Source organism: Mesitornis unicolor, unplaced genomic scaffold, assembly GCF_000695765.1.
Source record: "Mesitornis unicolor isolate BGI_N332 unplaced genomic scaffold, ASM69576v1 scaffold29705, whole genome shotgun sequence".
Taxonomy (NCBI): Eukaryota; Metazoa; Chordata; class Aves; order Mesitornithiformes; family Mesitornithidae; genus Mesitornis; species Mesitornis unicolor.
This window is the reverse complement of record NW_010183963.1, coordinates 4,671-32,209: the sequence shown is the minus strand read 5'-3', so window position 1 is coordinate 32,209 and position 27,539 is coordinate 4,671. Positions and strand designations below refer to the sequence as shown.

Below are 27,539 nucleotides of genomic sequence, written 5' to 3'. Positions count from 1 at the left end.
CCTCACCTTTTCATACTTAATATGATATTAAATAAATACTACTACTAAGTCTGCCCACAACCGCCCTGTAAACTAGTCCATAAAAGGAAATTGACTTGCTCAAAGGGAAGGGAGACAAAAAGAAATGTAGTGTGAGTGTCACTTCCCTTTCCATTTAAGACCTGGGAATAGCCCAATGCATACTTAACTTGCAGGAATAGTTTTCTGCTCTGTGTAAATCTGAAGTTCTGTGACCACTAACCTGGGCAGAACATTCACTTGTGACTGACAATGTGGTTGAAGGAAGGAAGGAAACAAAAGTGGGGAAGAACTGCTACAAGTACAAGGACAACTATTTCCAGAGATAGAAAAGAAAGACACAATCTGAATGGAGCTGGAAAGGCAAAGGCTGAGAACTGCAGGAGTGAAAGTTTGAAGGAGCAAAGACTGAATCTAATGACTGTCACTGACAAGAGACCTGCATTGCCCTACAGTTGTCTCAATGCATCAGAAACAGAACAACTAATTTTACTTGAACACAAAACCTGTGTCGAATTTACATTTTATCTGAAAGGAGTTGTAACCAACACAAATTATTTCTCGGATCCTGTGATCTAAAAACATACTCTTTCTAAAAATAAGTTAACAATTTTGACTTAGTAGCTGGAATTCTTTAAATGAAAGAAAGTTTAAAATAAAAGTGGAATATTTGGGTTTTAGTCTTACATGATTTCTGGTCTGTCTAGGAATCTTTAACTATGAGCAGAACTTTTTCTGTTGAAATCAGTAGACTGGCAGCAGGACAAATTGTAAGATATTAAAATAGAAGATATTTGATTTGACAATGTTGCAAGACAAAAATTGCTTCTCAGCTAGGGAGGAGTGTACACATTGTACCGAAACTCTTCATACTACACATTCCTTTGTGAAATTTCTTTCTAACATATTGTTGTATTTTGATTTTCAACCTTAATGCAGAATACAGTTTAACATTGAATAGCACCACACAAAACTTCTTAAGTATAAACTGAAATGATTCTAAATTTACCTATAGGAAGTGTACCTGCAACAGATTTATCTATGACTAGTCTGTGGTTTGAGAACTCATACAGTAGTTGGGAAGGAATATTATCAGAGAAAAATATGACTGTCACTCTGCTTGAAGACCCTTTATGAGTATTATAACCATTATCATAAGTGCAGTTTCTCATAACACTTTGCTTCTCTGTACCTTGAACTACACATATTTTTGCAAATACATTACTCAGGTATAGTTTGTGAATATCGCTATAAGTTGTTATAGTCAACAGAAAAATACTCATTTTTCAAAAGTGAAAAAAGTTGTTTCACAGTCTCAAATGTAATTATCCTGTGCTTCCAGGGTTAATTGTTATAGTGCATTGTCTGCTCAGTGTCCTTTTGGAGGATTTAAGATGTCAGGAAATGGACGAGAAATGTAAGTAATACTTCTAAAAATGTAGATTCACAGGAAATGCTAAATGAAATTCCAAATCCCAACTTTAAACATTCATAACTACGATGTCTAGATTGATATTTTGTCATATTAGTCTATATAGTATCTAGAGGCATCATGTTGTCAGAGACAACATCAAGTATAGAATTCCTCTATAAAACCAATAAGAGATACACATTTCTTTAATGACCATTTTTAGTAGCTTGCAGTCTACTGGTTTGTAAAACTGGTCATTGTGTTTATGGTTTACAGTTTTTGCACATATATAGGAAGTGTCATTTTCATGAAGATATATGTATATGTAGTTTGTGGAATTCCCTTTAAGTGCTAGGTTTTTGAAAACATAAGAAATTTCAAAATCCTTGATTTTAAAAAGGGTTTTCAATTTAAAGGTCTTGTGACCACAGTGCTCTAACAGTACCTTCCAGATTGTTCAAAAGTTATGATAAAAATAGTCCGCTGTAGTCTTCAGACCTTTGGTGTTTTCCCAAACAAGAAGTGTCTTGGAAACATTCTTTCAAACTTCTAAGGTTTAGTACAGTTTCAATTTCAATCATGTCCTGTCTTACCTGTATTCATCCTGATTTTCATATTAGCAAGAGAATCATGTAATGTGCTACATCATCAAACATTTTATATCATACATGTTCATTATGTTATGTAGAATTATGTCTTCTCAGCTTTTTGAAATATAAATCACAAACAGTCCTTAGTTAATAATCCCATACAATTGGAAAAATAATTTTTTTTAAAACCATGAGTAAGAATCAAAGTCTATGTTTTCCTTTTTATTAAGTCAAATGCATAATGCTTTTAACAAATAATGGAAGTAATTAAAAACATATATATGGACTTCAGACCTTCTTTTTCTCTTTTTTTTTCATTTTTTGTTTTAAGAGATAAAGGCTAGGATTTTAGTGCTTGCTCATCACTGGACTCAATCTGCTCTTGATGGCAAAGACCCCACTGACTTCAAAGAAAACAGAGTTACGCCAGTGTTGAGAGCTTTAGAAAATGTTAAAATGAGAAAAACCCGGTAATTTAGGCAGATACTGTCAAGAACTGTTTTGCATTTGCTCAGTGTCAAAAACTGGGAGATCATAAATTCTGAACTACCCTTGCAGAAATATTTTAGGGATTTAATTGCTGGAAATAAGAGGGAAATTATAATTGGCTATCATAAAGATTAACATTCTCTATAACAGTGCATTTTGAAGTAGTTAAGCTTCTGTGCAAATTAAGTTTTCCCTAATGCTAGGTTCAAAATCACAATGAGTGGACCAATAAAAATATTCCTGCTAAAGGGCAAGGAAGGAATTAAGACCAGATGGGTGTCTGGCATGGAAAAACATTTTTAAAACATGTGGCAATCAATTTGAGAAGAGGCAGAAAGATATGTAAAACAACTTCTCTTACCTAATCAGGAAGTCAGTGTGTCAAGACACTGATTACCTTGAATCCCAGAATAACATTCCCTGTATAATTCTTGGAATAATAAAACTATTAGGAATTAAATTACTGAATGTCACATATTAACTGCCTTTTCAAAATGAAGAGAATCATTAAACATTCTCCGACAGCACGAGAGTCCTGAGTGCAGATTTCTGGTTTGCATTCATATGTATCTAATAAGATGGCAGTGAGATTAGTATAATGTTATACTGTAGCAAACCCTTGTTCTATAAAATAATCAATTATATCTAAATAGTTTGACTGAATCAGATATCAAACTTCAAGGCACACAAGGAAGCTTCATCTCATCAGGTAAAACATAAAGGTGGAATCACACTGATAGTCAGTAAGAACTTCTAAATGTTTTTCACTTTCTGGAGATTTCATAGTGGATTAATTATGTCCACCTTTTACTTGAGATGAAGTGTCTATTCTTTGACTCTGGAGAAAATTTTTGACACCATAGGAAAGTGTTTGCAAATAATTTGTTGAGCATGCTTGTGAAGACCTAACAAGTGCCTGATTTGGTACACAGAAGCCCAGTTTAAAAGTGCACCAAATTGAATAAATGCCATTCTTTCACACAGAAATGAAATTGCTTTCTCTCCCACTTCTCTCAGGAAACAGTTGCTACAGCTTTTCTAAATGATTCCAACAGCACTAGCTGCACATATGTCTTCTGAATATATCCAGTACACTTGTTATATATCTGGCCAATTGCATAGCACCACTTAAAATCCCATCCAGGACAAAACTCATATAAAAAGCATTAGCATAAATATGACTCTTGGTTCTCTTTTATCTAGGGGAGAATATGGCCTTCATGAATACACAGAAGTTAAGACTGTCACAATCAAAATCCCACAGAAGAACTCATAATGCTGTTTGATGTGCAGTCTAGCATCTTCAAATGAATCTGAAAAGGCTATCTGAATTCTGAGAAGTTTTATATCCCAAATTATTCATTAACCTCTTTGCTTTCTGATTGTATAGGAGGTACTTGCTTACATTAACAATATAAAGAATAATGTAGAAAAATTTTTGTGACTAACTGAGGAAAGGAAATTTTCATGCCTGGTACATAGCTATCTAATTTTGAAGTTCATGTTCAGAAAGAAATATTTTTCTTTTTTAGTGAAAGGTCTCTGTAGTGCTATGAAAATATTCCCTTTCAATATATCCTACAGGTACAGTTCAAATTTATGTACTCTTCTAAGTGTTAGATGACAAGCTCTCTATGCATTTTCTTTCTTTGTGGCCTTAACAAAAGCACTTATAAGTAATTAACAGATATATACTTTTCTGTATCTTTCAAAAATAATAGATGACTTTCAGATATATTTCTTAGAGTACTGAATTTGTTCATCATTCTACACAAATGTAATCTAGAAAATATTAAAAAGTATTGAAATTCACCTTCAAAACCTGATATTGCTCCTTTCATTATTTTTTTTCTATTACTCTGTTTTACCCCTGGGCACTATGTAGCATGTATTTTATATTCTTAAAGAGGGAACACTGTCCCAAAGCTGTGTTTAGGTAATCAGAAGTATACTATATTTGTTATATGGAGACTAAAGTCCCTAACTCTTTAACAGTATTACAAATGGAAAAATATGAACACACAGAACACTGGACAATTTGCAAAGAGCCAGTACTTGGCTTTGTAGTGATAAGTACATAAAAAAACATTTACATATAACAAGAAAGAAATATTGAAGGGACGTGAGGGAAGGCAATCTCCTTTGTGATGTATACCACCTTCTTTTTTCCTGTACTCCTATGCCTGCATGTAATTTGCATGTTTTCCTCCCTCTTCTTTTGTCCTCTAGACCATTGTTCCCCTTCATTCTTTTTCCTCAACCTCTCTTTTTCATGTAGTTTCTTATAGAGGTCCTCTGCAGATATAAATGTCCCAAGCTGACCATAATCTCTAAGGTCTGGTCTGTCCAGATTCAGTGTTTCTGAATTCTCTGCCAGTGCAGCTATCAGCACCCTCTGACTGCTGCTCACCATCAACAGCCATCAGATAAGATCTGTGAAGGGCTATAAGGCCAAATAACAGGAAGTATACATTTGCATTCTGGTTTGGATCAGGAGTGCACTTCTGAAATTATATTCCTGATCATCCCCACTTACCTTCTTTGGCTCACACGGACGAGAGATACAGGGCAGCAAAACTGGGTGCCTTTTAGGTGGCACTAAGTCAGAAGACTTGGCCTGTGACAGAAGCTTGGCCTTTGTCTGGTATGATCCAACCACTAAAAACTATTCCGCTTTTAGAAGCAGATTATGACTAGTCCCCTCTGAATATGTACCATGTAGGTGATTGGTTATCTCCTCACAGTGTCCTTTAGCAGCATAAGAGTCTGTTCTGGTTTTGCTGCTACAGAATCAATTTTCTATTCAGGAGAGCTGTATTTCTGAGAGAATTGCAGTGTACACTTTAGTGAAAACGAGTTGGTAAGACACTTTGTTTTAGTTTTAGCTGGGACAGAGTTAATTTTCTTCATAGTATCTAGTGAGGTTTTGTTTTGGATTTGGATTGAGAATAATATTGACAACACAACGATGTCTTGGTTGTTGCCAAGAAATCAAGAAATGTTTACATTAAGTCAAAGCCTGACTGTTTTTCAATTCTCCCAGCTTCTTCTTTGTAAGAAGTTAGGAGGGGATATAGCCAGATGGCAAGACATAGCAATGACAGATGACCCAAGTATAATCCAAGCTGACTAGCAAAAAGCATTCTTTATCCTAAACATCACACTCACTATAAACTGGGGAGTTTGCTGAGAATGGCCTTCATTTTCAGACTGCCATCTCCAAATGGTCTAGTTCATTCTGATCTTGAGGCTTATCCTTCTCCTGTTGTTGGCCATCACATTTTTGTTGGTGCATGGCCAGCTGAGTATAACTTTGATTGATTTATTCTTATTGTTCCTATTTTTATAAAAATACATTAGTATTATTATTTCTTCAGTTTCATTTATTTTATTCATTAAATTGCTTTTATCTCTTCTTACTTTTACAATTCTGTCCCCTACTCACTAGGGAGTGGGGGGGGGGGAGGTGCGGTGTGTGAGAGAAACTGAGAGATGTTTAGCTACTTGCCAGGTTAAACCACAACAGATTCTGAATCCAGTCCTATCAGGTTATACTGCCTGCAACTGCAACCACAAGATTGACTTTGAAATATAAGCCAAGAAAAGGGAAAATCCCACATAAATATGGCAGTATAGGAGAAGGATCAACTGGACCCTTGCATGCATATACGTATTCTTCTTTACAATGCCAAGAATATTTTAATACTGTTCTCAGCAACACTGTAAAACTATTTTAGTTCTTGTTTGTCAGTCTTTCTCTTATTAACAGGTGAAAGAAAGCTGGCAATTGTCTTGTTTTGTCGATTTAAATGTTTCAATATGACCAAAATGTAGCGTTTAGTAGAGAGTTTAAGTTCTCAGTTTTTCAAAAACAAAACTTTTTCAAAACTCAGAGGAAGTGTCTTGATGTGTATATTGTCCATGAGAGAGGCTGAGAGAGGGAAGAGCAAAATAAGGCAAAGATTGTCATTCAGCCAAGGTGAAACACTCAACTCTTTCATCAGAGCCAAGTACAGCTTTGGTTGAATCCGATGACACTCTGAAATTGTTCCCAAGATATGTCAATGTAAAGAGATACACCTTTTGGCACCTAGTAAGTATAAGGAATTCAATATGTGTGTGTTTGCTTAAAGCACTTGAGGTGTGCTTGAATGAGGCAAACAAGGGCTCAATAAATTATATAGTCCAGTTTACCTTACAAGAGCACGTCATTTCACAGTGCATTGCAAAAGTGTGCAACCCAGAAGAATTTCAGAATATAGTTCCATTTGTTCCTCAGCTGTCCATTTACTAATTCAGAGTCAATATCAGGAGTGGATTTCTCTCCACAACACACACACTATCAGTACTAATGTAATTCCCCGTGAGTACAGGAAATCTTCTGTCACGATTGAGAGTGTTTGTAATTGTGTTAGTAGTAATGAAGTCTACATCTGACAGTGAAATATCTTTGCATTAAATCTATACATGGGTATGGTGGCAGCTTGTGATCACCCAGTCTGGGCAGGAATAAATGAAGACTTAAATTCCACAGATATTACACAGGTAATTAAGGAAGCCCTTTCTTTCAAGCCCTATTCTGGGCTTGAATAACTATCAAGTTACTCTTGTTACATGCCAAAGCAGCACCATTGAAATTTATCAGAATGAAACAGGACAAGAACCTCTATATAGGTATTGCTTATGTTACTGAAGTTGTAGTCAGCATTTCATAGAGAATAAAAATTAGCAAGAGAAGCGAACTTACTGCACTTTCTTTCAAAGCTCCTGAAAACTGACTGCTATGGTCAGCAGCAATTACTAAATTTGTATTTTATATTTGGATTGAAATGGTGATGTTTTAATATAGTTCTCCAGGGCAGTGTATGCATAAGTGAATAATCTACAGCAAAATCTCAGCATATTTGGAGGAAACTATTTATTTTTTCGAGTCAACTACCTTTCTATCCTCTTAACACTACTGAATGCACACCTTTAATTTTCATGAAAGTATGACCAAGAAGATGCTTTTGCAGTCGTCTTGAAAAGTAGAAACTTGGAGTCCTTAAAACCATATTCTTGCAATCACTGAGGCCATCTCTGCCCCCTTCCCCGCCCCACACACCCTTTTTTTTTTTAAAGAGGGGAAGCTATTGAATGGCAACAGAAGGATAGAGGGACCCTCAGGCTATTTCAGTCAAAATAGTGAAGCTGTAGGAATTCTTATTGTGTCTCAAGATAGAAAACTACTGATAATCCACAATTGCCAGATATCCAGGTCTTAAGACACACAAAAGAAGATATGGAAAAAATATTCAGAGCAAGAAAGGCATCTGGCTTGGATAACGAGCGAAAATTCCCTGATGAAGTAGGTTTTAGGGAGGAATTTGAAAGATGTGAGATCTTGGCAAGCAAAAGGGCTTAGGGGGAGGAGAGTGGGATATTCCATCTGGGACAGAAAAGATAAGTGCAGAAAAGACAAGTGCAAGAAAAAGAAAGAGAAAGGAAGGGAGCAATAGCAGAAGTATAAGGAGTGTGATGAAGAATGAAAGCAAAGTGAGGATCACTTTGAGATTCTGTAAGAGTTCCTTGTAAGATCTGACTACAATTCTGCAAGAGTTAACATGAAGGGCTTTAATAGAAGAAGTGTTGTGCTCCAGCACCTCCATCATCATGTTTGCTGTCAGATTGCTGCCTGATCCTTCTGCTCTCCCTCTTCTCATTCAAGTCATGCTCCAGTTCTCTTCATGTTGTCATCCATCTATTCCCCTATGAAAAAGTGAGATTTAAATAACTCCTTATTAGGAAAAGTCCACTTTAAAACAAAGGACCAAAAAAAGAGTCTCTGAAAACTTGGAAATGGTAGCTCTCTGTGAACTCAGTGGGAGGCCTTAATGACTGAATTATAACATTTGCTATGCTGAGACAAAAACAGTGGCTTGATGAATATACTTCTCTGGAAACAGAAGTTAAAGATCTGGAAGCACAAGATAAACTGACTTAGTTAAATAAAATGCTTCATAGTCTTGAAGAAAGGACATAAATCACTTCTTGCATGAAAAATTGGACATGCATAAAGATCCAATAAACAGAACATGGAATCGGGTGGTTTGACTCTTGAAGATCCAACTTGTGAAACAGTCCTCAAAGGCAACAACAAAGATGATTCACATGGAGTATAGTAAACTGGCCATGCAAGAGGAAGAGACTGCAGTGACTTTTACACATATCTAGCAAGTGTTGCAAAGAGATTTGGGAGAACCAAAACACGATAAGCTTGTCGTCAATGGGAACAGAAGGAGCTAAATCTTCCAAGAAAAATTATTACTGCTAAGGGTTATTTAGAAGCAAGCAAGCTAGATGGGACAGAAGCAAGGAGGGAGATTGTTGTGTTTATTTTATTTTATATCCTTATATTGCTTATAGTTCTATGTGGAGTATAAGATTATGACTAAATAGTAGTTAGACAATTACAAATGCTCAATACAACCCAATACAAGATGACTCTGTGGCATTCGACAAACTCTGACAAGCATTTCAAGTTATTAAACAAACCACTGCAGGACACAATCTTCCCGCTGTAAGTGCAGAAATATACCTTAGCCACCAGTACCTCTTGCATGAACTGTTAAGAAACTTTGTTAAGATTCTGTGGCCTTTTCCATCTGCATAGATCTTCAAGGAAAAGAATCCATGCAAGTTATCTCTTCATCACTAACCAGACGAGTGCTTATTTTCAGCACAATGCATGGACCCTCATACAGCACATTGGTCAAGTTCAAACTACAGAGAAAAATGCTGATGTATACATTTGGATAATGAGTAAACACAAGAAAATCATAATCTGTCTACAGATATTTATCCAACAGAGGAGTATGATGAATATACACAGTAAATACTCACTGCAAATTACTTATTCAATAGTAATATACTGATTATTATTCAATATTCTTAATCCATTGTTAAGTGGAGAATTGCAGGGAAAAATCAGTCTATTTCTTCTATGTGTAATAAGTCAAAATTCTCTAAAATAAAATAAATTAGATATTTCTTCTTTTAATATCCTGAGCAATAAAGAGATTCTGTTTGTTGAATATGGGATGTCTTGAGCATAGATTAACTGAAGTTAGCAGAAGGAATCTGAAGTCAACTCCACATATCCACATGTTATAAGGGAGATTCAATCCAAAGGAGGAAGGACATATACACAGGCTCTATTAATGCTGTTGTGGCCTTAGAGGTCTAAAGGCAAAACAACATGATTAGAAAGAGGTGAAATCTTATACAAGACCAAACTAAACAGCAGAACAACAAAGCTCTTGGGTACAAAGTGCCTTCTCCATGCCACCTGCTGGCTGACTCTTCTTAGGCTTGAGGGGGAACAGTCACAGCAAAAGTAAATTCCATCTCAGAGATAAGAAATTCCAAAACATATAGCTGTTTTGTTAGTCTCCCCTTATTGTATCTCACATGAAATGGGAAAAGCAGTAAAATTTCTACTGCTTCAACATCCTCTTGGTGCACATTTTCCCCTGTGTTTCAAGGCTACCTCTCTGTTAACACCTACAGAAAAGTGATGTTTAACACGAAATTAGCTTTCCATGTTGAATGTTGTAATAAAGAATTTAAATATGATTGAGAAATACAATTGTGGATATAATATTTACATGGTATAATTGAAATGAGTAAAAAACCACATTCCTCTCTATAGGGCCAAAGAAACTCCACAGTCTAATAATCAGCATTTTTCATGTCTTGTATTTTGCTGATTTGTTGATGGAAAAGCTAGGTTTCATTATGTTTCATTCTAAGCCTCAGCAAACAAATTGGTGCCATTAACACTAACGATAGGTTAATCTCCATGAGAAAGTAACCTAGGAACCTGAACCTCACACTCAGCAAAGCAAGATGTGTGTTTCACTCACAGTATGTTCCCTCAGCCTCCACTGTCACTGTACTCCTTTTCAGCGATGTCTTAATTATGTTTAAGTGAAGGAAAAACGTCCATGCTATTCACTGATACAAGACAGACCATGACTGATAATATGTAACTATCTCAGGAATAACCTGCTATTGTTTTCTTTTCTGTATGTAAAGTACTAACCTCCACTAAACAAGGGAACCCTTGTAAAACCTTCACATTTTATCTGTCACTTTTCCCTGTCTCTGTGAATATATAGGCTGAATAGTTAACCTCCACTGGCTTTTTCACTGCTAGAAATCGGGTTACTTAGCTATGTGACTTTATGAACACTAGAAGACACTTGTATTATTATTTTTAATTATATGTATTTGTTGCAAATGTTTACTTCCTATTTGCTTAATTTTTTTTCTATAAACACTTTGCTCACAAAAAAATACATTTAAGTACTAATCCCATGGAACTGATATACAAATACGAGCTTGTATGTAAGCCATTGTATTGAGGAGGTTATTTACTAGAACAGAACACAACAACATTTCATTTCATAAAAGGAGATTGTGATATTTAAAAACTTTGACATACTGGACATACAAGAAGAAAAATATATATGCCATCTATTTCATACCAAACATACCAGTCCAGATCAAGATCATAGCAGTTTGACTGCCTTCTCCTGTGCCTACTTACCCTAGCAACATAAGCAGCTGCCTGGGTGGAGGGTAGGATGAGTCAGTTGACTCAGATATTTTGAGTGGTTTTATGGCACTATTGCAGCTGGAAAGAAGACATTCACAGCTCATTAGGAGATTTTTCATGTCATATGAAGAGCTGTATGGGAGGAGCTAGCTGTATATTAAAGTGATCTACTCCTAACAGACTGAAATTTTCCATAATCACCAAATCTAACAGAGACAGACATCATCAACTGTTAAATCAAGCACTCAGCACCATCCATGCTGACACTGACTTGTCAATGACAGAGACCAGCCTGAACACTCTATAGCCTATACAAAAATTTCAGTCTCATGTACAAAGACATTTTTTAAACTGAAGATTTCTAGGGGTGTAAGCTGTCACTAGCATTAATTTTGACAGCTCCAGATATCCATGTGATGCAGGTAAACAACTCCTATGAGTATTGCTAGGCTCTAAATAGAAGAACCAGTTATTCATCGTGGTCTGGTGCTTTACTGCATCATGACTTTAACTGACATGCTTTAACTTCCAAAATCATATTTTATCTAAAAGATGCATTTTAGCTCTTCAATTTTTAAACAAACCACATGGACATCTTTAAAACTAACTTTCCTCTTGAATGCTGCATAGAATAAATTATTTTGAAGGTGAGACTTTTAATAATGGTATTCAACTGGAGAAATGTATAACAAATCTGAGGACAGAAAAAAGAGCACACGGGTTGAGAGAAACCAGAAACAAGTTAAATATTTAAAACTAAAATTCTCATTGTATAAATAAGACATTACATGGTTAAGCAGAAAATATCTGTTTACTTTTTAGCCATTGTGCTCTCTGAGAGAAAACTCAGTCCTCTAAAATACTGATACACAAATCTGTGTGGGTAGCTGTGTATGTTTGCACATGGACTACAGCCACCTTGCAAAATCAATAATACCAAGGTCAAATCTTGTTCATAATAATGAGATAAAGGCAGGGGGACTCCAGTGAATATGGCAGACAAGATTTTATCTCGCCAAACTTTTAGGGAATCAAAAAAACCAATCTGGATCAAAGATGTAAAGTAAATTGAGAATCTTTACTGAGGAGAAAATATATGTGCCCACAGAAAAGATATGCTAGCAGAAAAGACAACAGGGATTTGATGCAGAAAACCACACAGAACCATGAGTAGAAATAGAAAGAAAATGTCTCATATTGCGCAATAGTCTGGAAAATTAAGGTAATTATGATATTTCAGCATTTGTAAGAATGAACATTTCGTTACAACATTTGAAAGTGCCAAAAAATTAAACAGTCCACCCCACAACATTTTTGGGTCATATTCTAAAAAGTGCAGCTCTTAAACTTTATACCTATTCCTTGTGTATTTTGTTAAGGAATACATATCCCAGGAGGCTACAGATCAGCATATAAGTGAAGAATTTAGAACTGAGAAAAAAATTACATAGTACAAAGTCAGCACGATAGACAGATTCAGAGAATTCATAGTTAAGATCAGACTTAAAAGAAATGAAAGTATCTAAGGCAGAAAAGCCACCATGTGGCTCTCAGACATCAGCAGTATTTACAGTGATACTCAGTAGTTGCAGAGTCACAGAATCACAGAATGGTAGGGGTTGGAAGAGACCTTTGAAGATCACCTAGTCCAACTCCCCTGTTAAAGAAGGATCACCTAGAAAAGATCATACAGGAATATGTCTAGGCGAGATCATTTGAGAAGCCTATGTTGAGAACCTATGTAGACAGGTTAGAGGAAGTAATTCATTAAATTTAATTTATATTTCAACTTTCTATGTTTTCTTCCTTCTTATCAATACTTAAGAAATAGCTACATAAAAGAGCAGACACATCCACAGACAACCTACTAATGGGTAGGATGCCATTCAGTTCAATCTTTGATGTAGTTATTACTGTGGATCTCAAGAAGGCTTTGAACAATGGCTTATCTGTGAAATCTGATTCTACTGCTATGACATTTGTGACAAATGGGTCTTGTTTTCTTCTCACAGTAAATACATTTTTCCTTTCCCATAATGCAATACAAACACTTCCTCTACAAAAAAAAATCTATATATGAAGAAAAATAATCTGTCAAAAGAATACTTGCAGAAGGATTTATATAAAGGAAATGTTCCTAGCCTGAAGGAGGTGATGGCACAACATTACTTTAACTCGCCTCATCTGTTAGTGAAATAAGAAACACATGAATGAACAATGATATAGTTACTGCAGAACCAGGAAGGATCCTATTTCAACCTTTGGATTCAGGTATTCTTTATTTCATTGTCTGTCTCATAGAAAATCACACTTTTCATGTCGCAATCCCATATATATTATTTGTAGAGCTGCAGTACAATTGAGTTAAAACATTTTTTAAAAAATCCAACTTCTCTTTTTTTTATTTACCTTTCATTGAAATCCCTCCCAGAACACACCTGTGAACTTCTAGGAGGCTGACAAAATAGCATGAATGTTACCCTGCTCAGGTCTACAGTCTAACTGGAAGGCACCCTGCGGATCGTGAACATTTCCAGAAGGTGCCCTGGGCTATCAGTATCCAAGTGGCCATATCAAAAGCATTGAAATAAAATCTGAAAATCTTGTATGCTAAGCACCGAGGTAACAATTGCAAAAGAGTCAAGAGTAACAGGGCAACTAAACATAGCACAGACTAGGGACCAGCTTCCTGCATTTACAGGGAATAGCCCCTATAATCACTAGGCTCTGTAGTCACACTGGCTTGATATCTGGCACAAGGATGTTTTGTTACAAGTGAAGCAGGAGAAAAGGAGAAAGTGCCATCTACAGAGCAGGCTGCTGTACTGTCATTTCCTGGAGAGACAAAAGACACTTGAAAAAGTTTGGTACCAGAGATTTGAAACTGGAGTCTTGCACAACAAAATCCATTCACACCCAAACCCTAGGACAAAAAAAGACCTGACTGTTCACACAGTTTTAGTCATGGTCTGCAATGCTTACACAAGTTTGATAGGGTTTAAGCCTGAATCTGAGTCTGTTACTCTCAGTATAATTTAAGCATATACAGAGTGACCTGGATTTTGACACTTCTAACAACCAAGTCTTAAGCAGGTCTACATGCCCTAATAGAAATTTGGGTACCAGATTAACTTTGGTAGTGGAAAGATGTTTTCACAGAAACTTCAGATAACATCAGTCAAGGCAGCAAGAAATGAATTTTTTCTATTCTGTAATTCTGAATACACACAATGAAAGTGGAATTTAAATGCCCATCTTTGAGAATTCAGCTACTGCTCCTTACCTTGTGTGTCTCAGCTAGGTGGAATTCATACAGGAAAAGTACCCACCTAATTCCTTGAACATTCAGCAGAGAGGTCTCAGCTGAGTCACTTTGGATGACCATGCATTTGCTTGTCAAAACCCTAGAAAGAGAAGCCAAAAAGAGCAGTTTCAAACAGCAGAGTCTCCTGCAGCCTTGCTGGGATGTAACCGAACTTCACCACATGTACAGAGATGGTACCATCACTTGAAAGGCAGCATGAGTGATTTTGCTATGTATCTTCAGCACATCATAAAACACCACAGAAAAAATAGTCTTACATAAGTAATAAAATATTGCTAGCAATGAATACAGTGGAGAAAATTATCCTGATGGCACTGGGGTTTGTCTTCATTTTTCCACAGCATCAGCCCTCCTTTTTTCTTGCTGTGAGACTCCCATACTATTTTAGTTTGCCTGTTGACTTTTAAAAGACAGAAAGAATTTACTATGCATTATACAGTGATAGCCGGAAGTAAAGTGGTATTTGTCTTTTCTAGTGCAATGCTAGAGGTTGTCTAAGGGGACCTTTAGTCACTGCTGTACATTTATTTGTTGTAGTTAACTGAAATACAAAGTAGGGACTAGATACACCACTGTGCACCGTACCTGACTGTCTCTTTGCCTTACATTACATTGGAAATAAGATCCTTCTGACACATTCACAAAACAAGTATTGTGCTAGGGAACTGAAAGATGTAGTCTGAGGTACTATTCGTCCTATTGACCCAGGAAAGAAGGGATAGGTAGTTGTAACTTCCTGCAATGGATATTATGGGCACTTAGTGCAAGGCAGAACTACCTCTCCCTTCACCCTATTCTGATACTGCTTATAAAGGCTGTGGCTTCCTCTTTAATCCTGTCTCTGCATGTGATCCCATTATTATGGTGTTTGAGACATTACAGATGTTCCATGATATGAAGTACTGCTGCATTCTTTGCAGAACTGCTTGCTACCTACACTGAGAGAATAGCAATTTAGTTCGTCCAAACATCTTAACTTTGCAAAATGGTTTCCCAGATTACTCTGAATAAGGCTTTTCTGTCTGAATATTATCACATGTCTATGTACTTATGCAGAAAAATGTAAAACCGTTACTCAGTTACTTTAAACAAGACACATAACACACAGGATATTATTTTTCCTTCCCAGATAGAGGCTCCTGAAATTAAAACTCATTTTGATGACTCTGCAGTTTGCCTTTTCTATCTACTAATAAATAATGTTTAAAACTGGCTTTTTGAACAAGTATTATATATTGTCCTGTCTGAAATGAGAGAATAGATGGACTATTTTCACCCGCAAAATATCCACAAGTCAGAATATACGATTCACCAATGATGCTTTAAAATACAGAAACCTACAGACTTATTCCTAAGCAGTTATACTACCACTTATTATATCTGAAAAAGACACAAATGTTGGAAAGATTTTTTTTCCCTGAATTTTCCCATGCACTATTTCAGATCGCCTATTAAATTCTTTGTCTCTGTTCCTTTTAGATAGCCATGGCACAGCAAAACTTGTACTATTGGCATTAGTCCAGACATCGCATCAGTAAACTTCTGATATTCCCACGAATTCCCAGTTGGTCTGAAACTCTACTAGCAGTCCGAGCTCTGCCAACTTTTAGGGGATCAAATAGTAAGGATTTATCCTTTCCTAAGGCAGTTGCTCAAATGGATGCAGGACAATATCTTATGTTACTCTGACCTCTGCTGGAGAAAATACCAAGAAACATGCAAACTTTTTTGAGGTAACTGGAAGGGAAAGATAAAGACACCTGTTACTTCACTGTAAGCTTTAAAAGCATTACTTATTATGCATTCGGGTAATAGAGTAATTCATAACTGATGGCACTTTTCAATGTGAAACTAATGGTTAACTACTTACATACTTAGATGTTTGTTTTATTAGTAGCACTCAAAGATCCTAGTCAGATTTGAAACAACTCTGCAGAGGAAACCTCACAAACAAGTAAGAAGGCTGAGTTACCCCAAAGAGTTTACATAAAGCTTAGGAAATGATGCAGCCAGTAAGTCTGACAAAGAATAAAAGCTAAAAGATGTGGCTAGGGAGATAAGGGCAACAGTATTTTTTTTTTTGTCAGTTAACTTTAACTTCAACTCAGCAGTTATTAAAGTGATTACACAAGACATCCTTCTGCAGCCACTGAACTAAGTGCTATACTTAAGTGCTGGGTTATGCTCTCTGTATCTATAGTTTGTAGTGATCAAGTGAACAGGGTAAAAATTAAACTACAGGCAAGGTCCACAATTAGCAAGGAGGAAAGGCAAAGAGCAGGATTTCAAGAGTGGTTTGAAGGTTGAGAGAAAGACAAGGAAGAATTCAGGGACACAATTTCATTAAGTTCAGATATTGACAAGAAAAACATGACAAATTTGTTTTTCTTCAGTTAAAGTTGATGAACTATTGAGATAAACTATCTCTTAGTTTAAACACTCTGGAATATAAAAATACAAAAGGTATTTTACCAACCTGAGTTAATTTGGCTTAGGGGCACCTTATAATAAACAAACAGGGTAAAGGTGAGATTCAAAGAGTTAAGAAGTGCCTTTTCGAAAACATTACAGTCATGTTGGAGATATCATATAATCTTTAAAAGTAAATCTATCCAACCTGGAGCTGCTCAGGTAAAGGCCTAAATAACCCTATATGTTGGGGTTTTTTCTAGTGATATTCTGCAAAATTGTAGCATAGAAGTAAGTATGGGAAGTATAAGATAGTAAGGTAAACTCATACATTAAGTAAGCAAATATAATTTTAGCCTCAATTAAATTCTGTTGTGAACTGTAAAGCAAAGCAGTAGAAAAATAACAAGACTACCTGGGCTTCCCTCAGCTGTTCATCAAAACAGGAATGAAATGCTGGTTTTTTCCATGTGGGATGACTTAGAGTACATTGCAGGCAAAGAAATCTACATGTAAGGAAAAAAAGGACACAAATAATTGGAGTTGTCAGGGTTTCTTCATTAAAAGGCAGTCCAAGGGAAACTTCATTTTTTGATAAAAGCATACATATTGCATACAAAGGAAGAGAAAAAAATAAAAGACCAACAGTGATGCATTTGTATTTTCACTGAATCTGCCAGGATATAGCTCAGCAATAAACAAAAGAAAGTTCCTTGTGGATTAGTTTGTTTTAATTTAACCCATCATTCTTCCACAGATCGGTGTACAAAGCAGGAGAGAGACATCTCCTATCTTGATGCTCAGTGTGCTGAATTAAATCAGGCACCCTCTCTAATTAAGACAATATTTAGAAAAAGAAGGCTTACAAAGCTGATGACCAAGATTCTCAGTGCCATCAGCACCCAGATGTGGTGGGGAGGGCTGGGTAGAGGACAGCTGCCGTTACAAACTGCCTTAAGCACATGTGATTCAGAAAACCCTTAAGGGACAATATTGAAGCAGGAGAGGAAATCGGACATTACTATGTAATTTCCTTGTGTTCTTTATTATAGCTGATACCCCATTTTCTAAGCTGTCACAGAACCAAGAACACATAATGTTTATTGATAAGTAGATAGTTAGATTCATTCCTAGTCTTGCCTGTTGGGTAAAGTAACCTCATATTATACAGACACACAGGCATTCAGTTTCTCTGAGAACTGCTGTTCATAGTAAATTGTCATCATGCTCCAGAGTGTTTCACTTCCAGTGCACATTATGTCACTTTCCTCTGTGCATAGAAATGACAGAATATTTGCTTTCCATTATGCAGCAAAATTCATTTAAGGAGAGGAAATCCCAAGTGCCAAGGATCTTATTTTAGCAGACAGAATTAGTGAGAGCACAGTTTACAATCTGAGAATATCCATCTGCATGATGCTAATCCAAGCACATGAGAGCAGCACTGGCACAGAAAGAGCTGTCAGTCTGCTTTTGCATGCTAGGTAGGACTGAGGCTGATCTCTACAAAAAAACCCTGCTTCTTTAAAAAAAACCAAACCTTTCCATATTTTAATCACTGTAGCTGGAACATAAGCTGATTTATGGTTCATCAGCATCATTGCTGTGTGTGGTCATCAGAGATACTTGAAGGTGCCAGGCTGGTACGATACACTGGCAACAATATACCATTAGAATGGTATAAGAGATTTTAGAGGTGTTCAGTCTTAGTTGTTTAAAAGCAATAACAAGGTTTATAAAGTATTTGTGAAAATATCCTCAGTGTTTTAAATATGATTCCTTTAAACAAATGAATGTAGCTTGCAGACTTTCTAAAGATATCCATAAAAAACCATCCTTACATAAAGCAAAGTATCTGGAACTGTGGCTCTGTCTGCAGAGCAGCCATTGACTGATTTTTTTTTATTTTTTTTTTTTACAGAAGAAGAAAAAAAAGTAAAGGAATGCTCTGGATGAAAAATAGTACAACACTGAGAATACATTTGCTTCATCCTTCTAGCAAAAAAGAAGAAAGAAAGGTAGAATTTCTGAGATATCACATTTAGCTTCAGCTGAGAAGAAATAAATCCCATGTTGATTACAATGAAATTGTGCTTCATAATGTCACACTATAAGGATTGATTTGTTATTTTTTATAAGATATGTATTGGATTGATATCTTCTTACCACTGGATACTGGATGCCAGTGTTTTGCTGGAGATTTGGCCTTTACACTCTGAGAACCTCTGAAAGTATTTTAGAAAGTTTTCTTTCCTACAATTACTGTAGTATACTTCTTCTCTTTCTTCTGTTCATTATTTCAGGTCTTAAAAAAGGTTTTATCTAGTGGAAAAACCAAGCGTCGTCCTTTGTCAGTGATGCAAATATGGTTTCAGTGGTCTGTTAGACATTTGACTCTTTTTTGTTTAGCTTATGGCATAAAAGTGGCTTTTGATTTGTGGAGTCAATCACTTGGGATAAGCACAGGTACAATTTTGTAGTCAGAATGTTCAATATTTTAAATTAACCATTTTCGTGATTAGAATTCATATTGATTGCAAACTTTTTTCTAAGAATTATGTCATTTAAATATTTCCAATATAATTGTTTCATTTCCTGCTCCAATATTTTGAGATAATGAGTTATAACTATTATTGACTGCAGTTTACATACTGAATGATTTTTTTCTGATCTATTTCCAGGGAAGAGAAGGAAAAATTGTTCTGGTTCTATTTTTTCACAAGTTCTTCACAATGGCTTAGAAGTTTAAAATATTAAAAGCTCTCCACACAGTAATGGAGGCCTGACAAGGACACAGACAAAAGAGTCAAATGATAAGTGATAAACACAATTTACTGCAAACCTCGTTAGTGGATGATAGTCATGCACACATGATAAGAATGAATTTAAGCAGAAAATCAACCACAAGTTTTATAAATTCTCCTTGTGCAATTTCAAAATTAAATGACCAATGTTTTCCAAAATGTACAGAACTGACATTAAAAGCATAGAGTAGTATGCACAAATAAACAAATTGTCTTCCAACAAAAGGTCACGAACAAAAAAAAAAGTGTGTAATGCTCTTTTTATTACTATTTTGCTAACACTTCACCGGATGTTGTTCACAGCTTTCTATGATTATGCACTGCAGCTGAGATGTTATGTCTCAAATGAAAGAAAAAAATTCTGATGTGGAATACAAACTCCCTTGTTTAGATCTTGGTGCTAAACATGGTAAAAGAATCAGACTCGTTTAATGCAGGTCAGTATATTTAGGTATTCCCCTAACATGTAGGAAGTTGATATTTATTCCTACCTCGAAATATTAATGCCAAACATCTTTCAGATCTTTACAATAACCTAAAAATCTTCTAATAGTGTATATACAAGTAAATACTCCACTGAGAATGTTTATACCCAAATATGATACTGGTACTACATTTGGGTCCTAACCTCAGCAACATTTCTATTTGCAATCTGTCAATAGTGTCTGTAACATATGACACAGTCTCCTCCCACAGCATTTAGGCAATAAGATAAAAGCTTACTGCCATAAAAATATCTTGGTTCTATACTTTTGTTAACACAGACATACGTGAATTCCCTGGATAACCTTGATATTTAGGGAAGTGATCACCTGTCATGTATGGTATGTACATAGGAGCCATTGTAGAACTTGGAGACTGCATGTGAAGGACTATGACCATAACGAGACAGCTTCTTCCTTGTGGTACTAAGTGAAAGAAGCTGAACTGAAAGGGGACAGGAAAGAGGGAAGCATGGCTGTGACTTGGTTCTCTTGCTGAGATGAAGTGAGAACAGCTGTCTGAGACTAAGATGTGGCAGTCCTCATTCAGAGCCCCTGCTCCCTTCCAAAGCAGTCACTACAGTGGCCAAAGCCCTAGAGTTTCACACAGTCTGGTTACACCCAGGCAGATATATCAGTGAGAATCTGACACGAAACCGTGCTGGCATTTTAATCACACAAACCATTGCCATAGCATCCGAGTAATGCTGACCTGGTCTCCTTTCACTTGTGCACAGCCTGAGCATGACTGCATAATCAGACATGTGAGACAGAGCTCATCTGCACACAGCTGATGATGATGATTAGTAATTAGTGAATTTGAACTGAAAGACTCAAAATATAGGAGGAATAGAGAAAGGCTGTAAAAGAAAGGAAATGTTATTTGAAATCTGATGATGTAAAATTATTGTAAGAATCTCAAAATTACATTTACCAAGTAAACAGCATATTTTCTTAAATATGAACTTAGCATAGAACATTGAAAGATATATTATCACATCTTGTCTGCTAAGTCAATGTTATGAATAGGATAGCAGGCAATTAAATGAAATGAAGCCAGGAATCTTGAAAGTGCAGCTCCATGAAAAACACAGTGAGAAAAGACCTTTACTTAGAAGTCCCAAAGAATGAGAATAAATATTTCATTTGCAGTGACAGTAGTCTGATGCTGATTACAGTGCATGAGCAACATCTAGTCTTGTTATTGTTATTCATATTGATTATTTTGTGCTCATCACTGCATATACAAATGCATTCTGAGAACACATTTATTGTTGAAAATCAATACAGCATACAGATCTAACAGAAAGCTCCTCAGAATAATTTCAGCTGGTGGATTCCTCGCTGTGTCTCTCTCCCATTCATGATGTAAAGCAATCCAACAGAATGAAACACTCAGCCTGCTAATAATGAGGAAGCCTTTAATATCCACAGAAAATTTTCACTCCTAACATAGCAACAAATCTTTATTAAAATCTATGTATGTAGCATAAGCCTTCCTCTACATTTTGGTGAATCAGGTTGCATAAAAATCCATTTACAATTCCAATGTAGCTATAAAGCATCTTTAAAATAAGTTTCTTCACTTTTTCCATAAACAATCAACTTTTTTTAAGGAATAACTAATATTTTCTTCTTATGAAATATTAACAAACAGTGAGTTAATACCTCTGTGCAAATCAATGTCTCACGACAGTCAATCCCAACTTGAAGGAAAAATATTACCTTAAAAGAATGGAAGCCCTAGAGCACTGGGGTCCATGCTTAACTTCAGTAGGACTACTGGTCCTATAAGGACATCTTATATGTTTCTGGCCTAAAAGCATACTCAGTTTAAAAATCATGTTAGAAGATTTCAAGTTATAATACAGTTTGTATTATGTTTGCCTGTATGTTTTTCACATGTCTGAAGTCCATAGATTAAAAATCTTATCTGAGAAAGATGAAACAACTTACACTGTTTAGCTGTACTGTTTCTAATTCAAAACGCAAGACTCACTACACTTCAGATGAGTATATGTCTTGGATTCAGTCTTAACTCATTTGTCCTCTCCTTTAGTAACACTGTATTTCCAGACTGTTCTCTAGAAAAGACCCTCCCTTGTAGTTATTGCAATATACATCTCTCTTAATCTGTTTATCAGTGTTTCCATACAGAACAGCCACGCTTGTGCTCACTAAAAGTCTGACTGATATAATATCTCATCTTATAGCAGATACTTATGAAAACAGTACAAGAGTCAAGACATATATAAAGTGAGCTTACGCTTGGTTCATCCTCCAAAGTTCTGGCAATTGATTTAAAGACTCTTTGGGGTGGGAATTGCATCTGGATCACAGTGCTCATGGGTATACATAATCTATACTGACTTTTTTTGTAATCCTTTTTCAGTAAATTCCACAATTTAACTGTATGGAAGTTGTTTTACGGTGTCACAAACTTGTCTTATAGTGAGATATGGTTAAAGTTTTTCTACTGTATAAAATGCAGTGGAATTAAATTTATTTTTTAGAAGACAGACAATTGACTAATTTTGTTGTTATTGATCTTGTGAATCTTAAGATATTTATAAAAGCCCAAACTCTCAACAAGGAAATAAAATCAGAACGTAAAAATAAACATAGGACCTGTAGGAATAAGTAACATTATCTCCCACATGGGCTCGCATCTATCCTGTTTCCACAAGATCTATTAGACTAAGGACCTGTTCCACCCTGAACAATATAGAGGTCAATACAAGAATACAGTGATAAATCCACAAAGCAGATTATGCAGCACATATTCTTAAAAAATTAATAAGTGTCTCTGTGCCATAACATAATCCTAGTGAGCATATGGGGGAAATTATTGCGTAATTGTCTTACTTCTATTCCTCAAACTTTTTGTGCAGGAGATACTTCTTCACCACTTTGACTTTTTAAATTTATTTTTAGTCTTTTGAAATGTTATAAAATTATTATCAGCTAAAAGTGGTATCGTAAGAGTTAAATTTTCTTCATAACAACAGACAGAATATTGCTTTGTTTTTACCTTTTAGATACATTCCTAAAGATTTGAGAGGTAACCATCCAGCTTTTTGAAAGATCCTATTTTTCCCATGTACAATCTGAAATCTTTGGGTAAACACATCTGACCTGCAGAAGACAAGCTACATGTAGTGTTTAAACAGAACCGACTTTCATGCACTTTGTAAGAAGCAATGTTTTCAGTGAACTGTGCTTCTAACAAAAAGGCAGAGACATGCTTTCAGGCTTCTAACAAAATAATCAGCTGAATACAGTGTTTTTCATTCTTCTGATCTTCCATTAAATATCATGAAGTTTAATAACCTATTGACACATATAATGCATTTCTTGCAATGCCTTCAAATGCAAGAAGACATATGCAGTGTTTTCTTCTGAAGTATCCCATCCTGCAAAACCTGTAGTGCATGAGTAACCTCTATGCACATGAAGATTTACAACAAACACAGTGTGGTACTGCACTTGCAGGAATGTGTTTGGGGTTAGAACAACTCTTCAGTCCCACGTTGTCCTTCATCATATCACAACAAGGCTCCTTATCTGTAGTTGGGAGGGTCTCTGGGGATTCCTGGCTGCGCCCCTGGGAAGCGTGGGTTTCCAGGTGGATAACCTGGCACTCCATACCCCCTGGGCCCCGGTGGTCGTGTCACAGCTATAGATGGAGGAGAAAGATTTCCTCCTCTGCTCTGCTGGGAATAGTGACCATTCAGGACAGAGCCTGGATGCTGGAGTGCTTGAGAGGAGCTGGCTTCCTGTGGTTGGCCTGCCTTCTTTGCTTCACTGCCATCCTGTCCTTTCTTGTCTGAAATGTGTTTGGAGAACAGAATTAAAAAATGAACATGCAAACCAGGAATTCCCTGAGAGGGAAATCTTGCAGCTGTCTGTCTACTCCAGAGGGTGGTAGAAAGTCTGGGGCTTCCTCAGCCAACAGCCTGAAATCTGAGGTAATGCACCTTCATGATATTTGCACCATATTTTCCCTTCAGTCCTTTGTGCAAGGCCCCAGTGAAGGAAAGTGGAGCCTTTTCCAAAGTAGCTAGATGCAAGTAGGTAGGAATTTCAAAGTTACACGGGCAGGTTTTGAGGCTGCAGACGTGCCTTGTGCACAGTTATTCTAAAGATGATAATCTGTAATCTAGGTTTCACAGCTTGGTTTGAAACTATACTGGCTGTCCAGGAGAAAGGAAACAGCCTGCAAAACCCATCATGACAGACTGAAATCTGCTTGACCAAGCTAGGCTTTCTGATAAGCATTGCTACTGTACTAGAGCATAGGCTCTCACTATACCTTATCCCGGTGAATCTGACATAGAGGACAAGTGCTGTCCTGAGCAGTTGTGGATGAGTGAAATATGACAGGGAGGTGCAAGATTTGGACTCAGCCAGTTTGTGATAAGTAAGAGGAATTATTGACATTCAGGCAAGGCTTTAAGAGGTATTTCTGTGGGGTTGGGATCTTGCAATTCTTTATAGCTCTATTACAGGTTTTTAAGTTTGTGGAATAATGTTACAGTATTTCTTAAACAAGTCAAAGAAGGAAAAACAGACTGGAGATTAGGCTAATAATTGTGATTCAGTGCTGTGAATATCTTTCAGGAGATTATGGCAAAGGAAGGAGTCAATGCAGTGAGGAAGACTATGGTCTGGCATACGTTAATTTCTTATCCTGAAGAGTTCAGAACAGTCCTTACCTTGATTTGGAGTGGAATCATCTTGCTTGCCTCCTTTTTGGTTTGCCTGTGATGGTTCTGTCTCAAATGGATTTTCATCTTGTTCATTTGATTTTTGTGCCTTTTGTTTATTTCTTCTTTTATTTTCTTCTGCTTGCTAATGATGGGGAGAGATAGAGAGGGGACCTTTCAGTGACCTGAATGGCTTCTCTAATATTTAGTAAAACCCAAAATTAGTAATTCTCTATTCCTTACACTTTGTAGTTTCTTTTTAAGTTCCAAGTTAGCTTCCTTGTAGGATTTGGATGTAGCATTGAGATAATAAATACTCAGGCTAAATTTAAAGAAAAATAATATTTCTTGTTAGGCAATGATTTAAATATGAAGACTCTTGAAACATTCTTATAGCAGCGACTATAATCATGCTGATTTAAACTCTGCATTTTTTCCTCATTTATTATGCTTAATCAGTAGTAGTATTTTGACAATGGACAAAGTGCTTCCTTACAGTATGAAGAAGGTACGATATTTCAGGTGAAAAAGAAAACTGAAAGAATTTATTCTGTCTATTACTACTCTACATTTAATCGTCAAGTGGTTAAGGAAAATGCTCCATAAATCTATGCCTCACTACTAAGTGTGTTCTAAAGAACAATTTATACCACGAACCTGTATGACATAACTTAAAAACAAGTAAATCATATTTATAAAAGATTTTGAAGTAATTCAATAGGCAAACTAATGTACTACCAAGAAAACAGCCAAAAGCATAGGTTTTCTTTTTTGTTTTGTATTGTTACCTCCTTCTTCTACTGAAGAAAATTATAATTGGATAATGTAGTTTTATTTTTTCAGTGTATTATATTACTTTTGTGATAACTCTATGAAATTATTATTTGTCATCATTCTGATTTAATTATTAGTCTTTTATTGCAAGCAGTAATAAAGTAATCCACATATGCTGCTTTCTCTGCTTTGCCTGATTTTGCCTTGTACTTTCCTACTGGTTTTATTTCTCTTTTTTTCAGTTTGTTTGGTTGGGTTTTTTTGTTTGTTTTTAGTATCTGGCTTGGACCATTCCAAGAAAGGAATAGTGCTCAAAAAAATCAGTAGTATTTGACAATGCATTTCTGGGTTCTTTGTTTTTCTAGCCAAGGGTTAAAATAGAATATGATGTTCAGTAAAACCTGGCAAAATTTCATCTCAGAATTTCACTTTGCTCATGTAAAATCTTTCTGCAATTTCTATTGTATTCTGTAATTTTCTTTATATTTGTTGGCAGTTCTACAATGCAAAGGTAAATCTCAGCTCACCTCTACACAGAATTAATTTTTAGTTCAGCAGTATGCTAAATAATCCCATATATGTATACAGAAGTTTAAAATGCCTTGATAAGGCAGGACTCAATACGATCTGTGAGAAAGACTGTTCTGGGTTCATTATTCTCTACCAGGTACTGACTTACAAAAAATATCTATGAGCCCTGTTTCATAAAGTCTTCAACACCCTGTCTCACACTCCTGTACCAACAGCATAAGGTACATTGTTTATCAAGGAAAGGCCAAGAAACTGAACATCAGACTCACTGAAAGTTACTGAGAAATAACTCCATGTGATGGTGGTCATGTTCCTATTGAACTTACTAGTGATTTATGATGTACTGTTCTGCCTGCTGGATGAGCTGATCAAAGTCACAGTGTTTCAGATCCCTTATAAGCTTTGGCATTTTAATAGCTTTGCCATTTTCATGGCAACAACAACATTTTTGAAAAGCAATAACATAAACAAGCCATTGAGCAGAAAAGGTATATCATCCTTTCTGCAAACACACGTTAATAATAACCATATAAAAGGCTCATGAGTTCTTCAAGTCCCTCACCACAGAGCAATCAGCACTGTGTTAAATTCGATATTCAGGCAGTGAAGATTCAGAATGAAAGAAACTTAACAGACCTTAGATTAAGCAAGCTCTGAGTTAATATTCTATACATACACCATCAGCAATATGAAAGGTAGGATGAGTCCAGGGTTAGAGGCATAACCAAATACCTTCCCGAACCAGGAAGGGAAGTCATGCTCCAGAGTTTCTCCTATGACTTCATACATTCTAGTCTTCCCACTATTAAGCAGAAAAGTTAATAATGTATCAAATGGCATTGTCAATGCAGTAGTATGAATATATAGGTTAATCATGTCACATCAAACCTAGGAAAAGGACAATAAACTGTGTGTTAACATTTTTTAAAACTTGATACTCTGAAAAGAATATTATTTAAAATAGTATTTATGTATTTTAACAGGTAAAATAGACAATATTTTTATTTTATTCTAATAGATGTTTTTTCTGCAGTTACCACCAAGAATACTCCTCAAAGAATCAGTGTACTGAGTTGTGAATTCCATACCACTAATCAAAGACTGCAGTGCAATTTGTGCTCTATGAAGTCCTAGTGAAAAATTCAAATAAGTAAAAAATTATTTACTTACAGTTGGTTTCCATTCATCTTAATTCTCTCTTTTTGCTGCATACTAATACTATAGAAGTCAGTGGCTGTGTTTTCTGAGATTTTTCTTATTGTCACAGCATTCTAATAACCTTCATGTGTAATTGTTCCATGGCCAGCTTATCTAGAAAGTGTTTTCTCCTTAGACCATTAACATTAAGTTTTTCCTGCAGATGCATTTTAGTAAATGTTCCGAAAGTCCCTTCCTGCTTAT

The 27,539-nt window shown here is 35.9% G+C and overlaps 1 protein-coding gene across 1 annotated transcript in view; it reads left to right on the top strand.

The window, feature by feature from the left end:
- Window positions 1–4,094, top strand: part of LOC104540493 (aldehyde dehydrogenase, cytosolic 2) — a gene marked incomplete at its 5' end in the record, with an annotated part of 6,487 nt that extends 2,393 nt beyond the window's left edge. Inside the window, 2 exons of the mRNA XM_010184318.1 lie at window positions 1,361–1,435; window positions 3,712–4,094. Coding sequence (XP_010182620.1) covers window positions 1,361–1,435; window positions 3,712–3,784 — 148 coding nt within the window. The remainder of the gene's footprint in view (window positions 1–1,360; window positions 1,436–3,711) is intronic.
- Window positions 4,095–27,539: the final 23,445 nt, after the last annotated feature.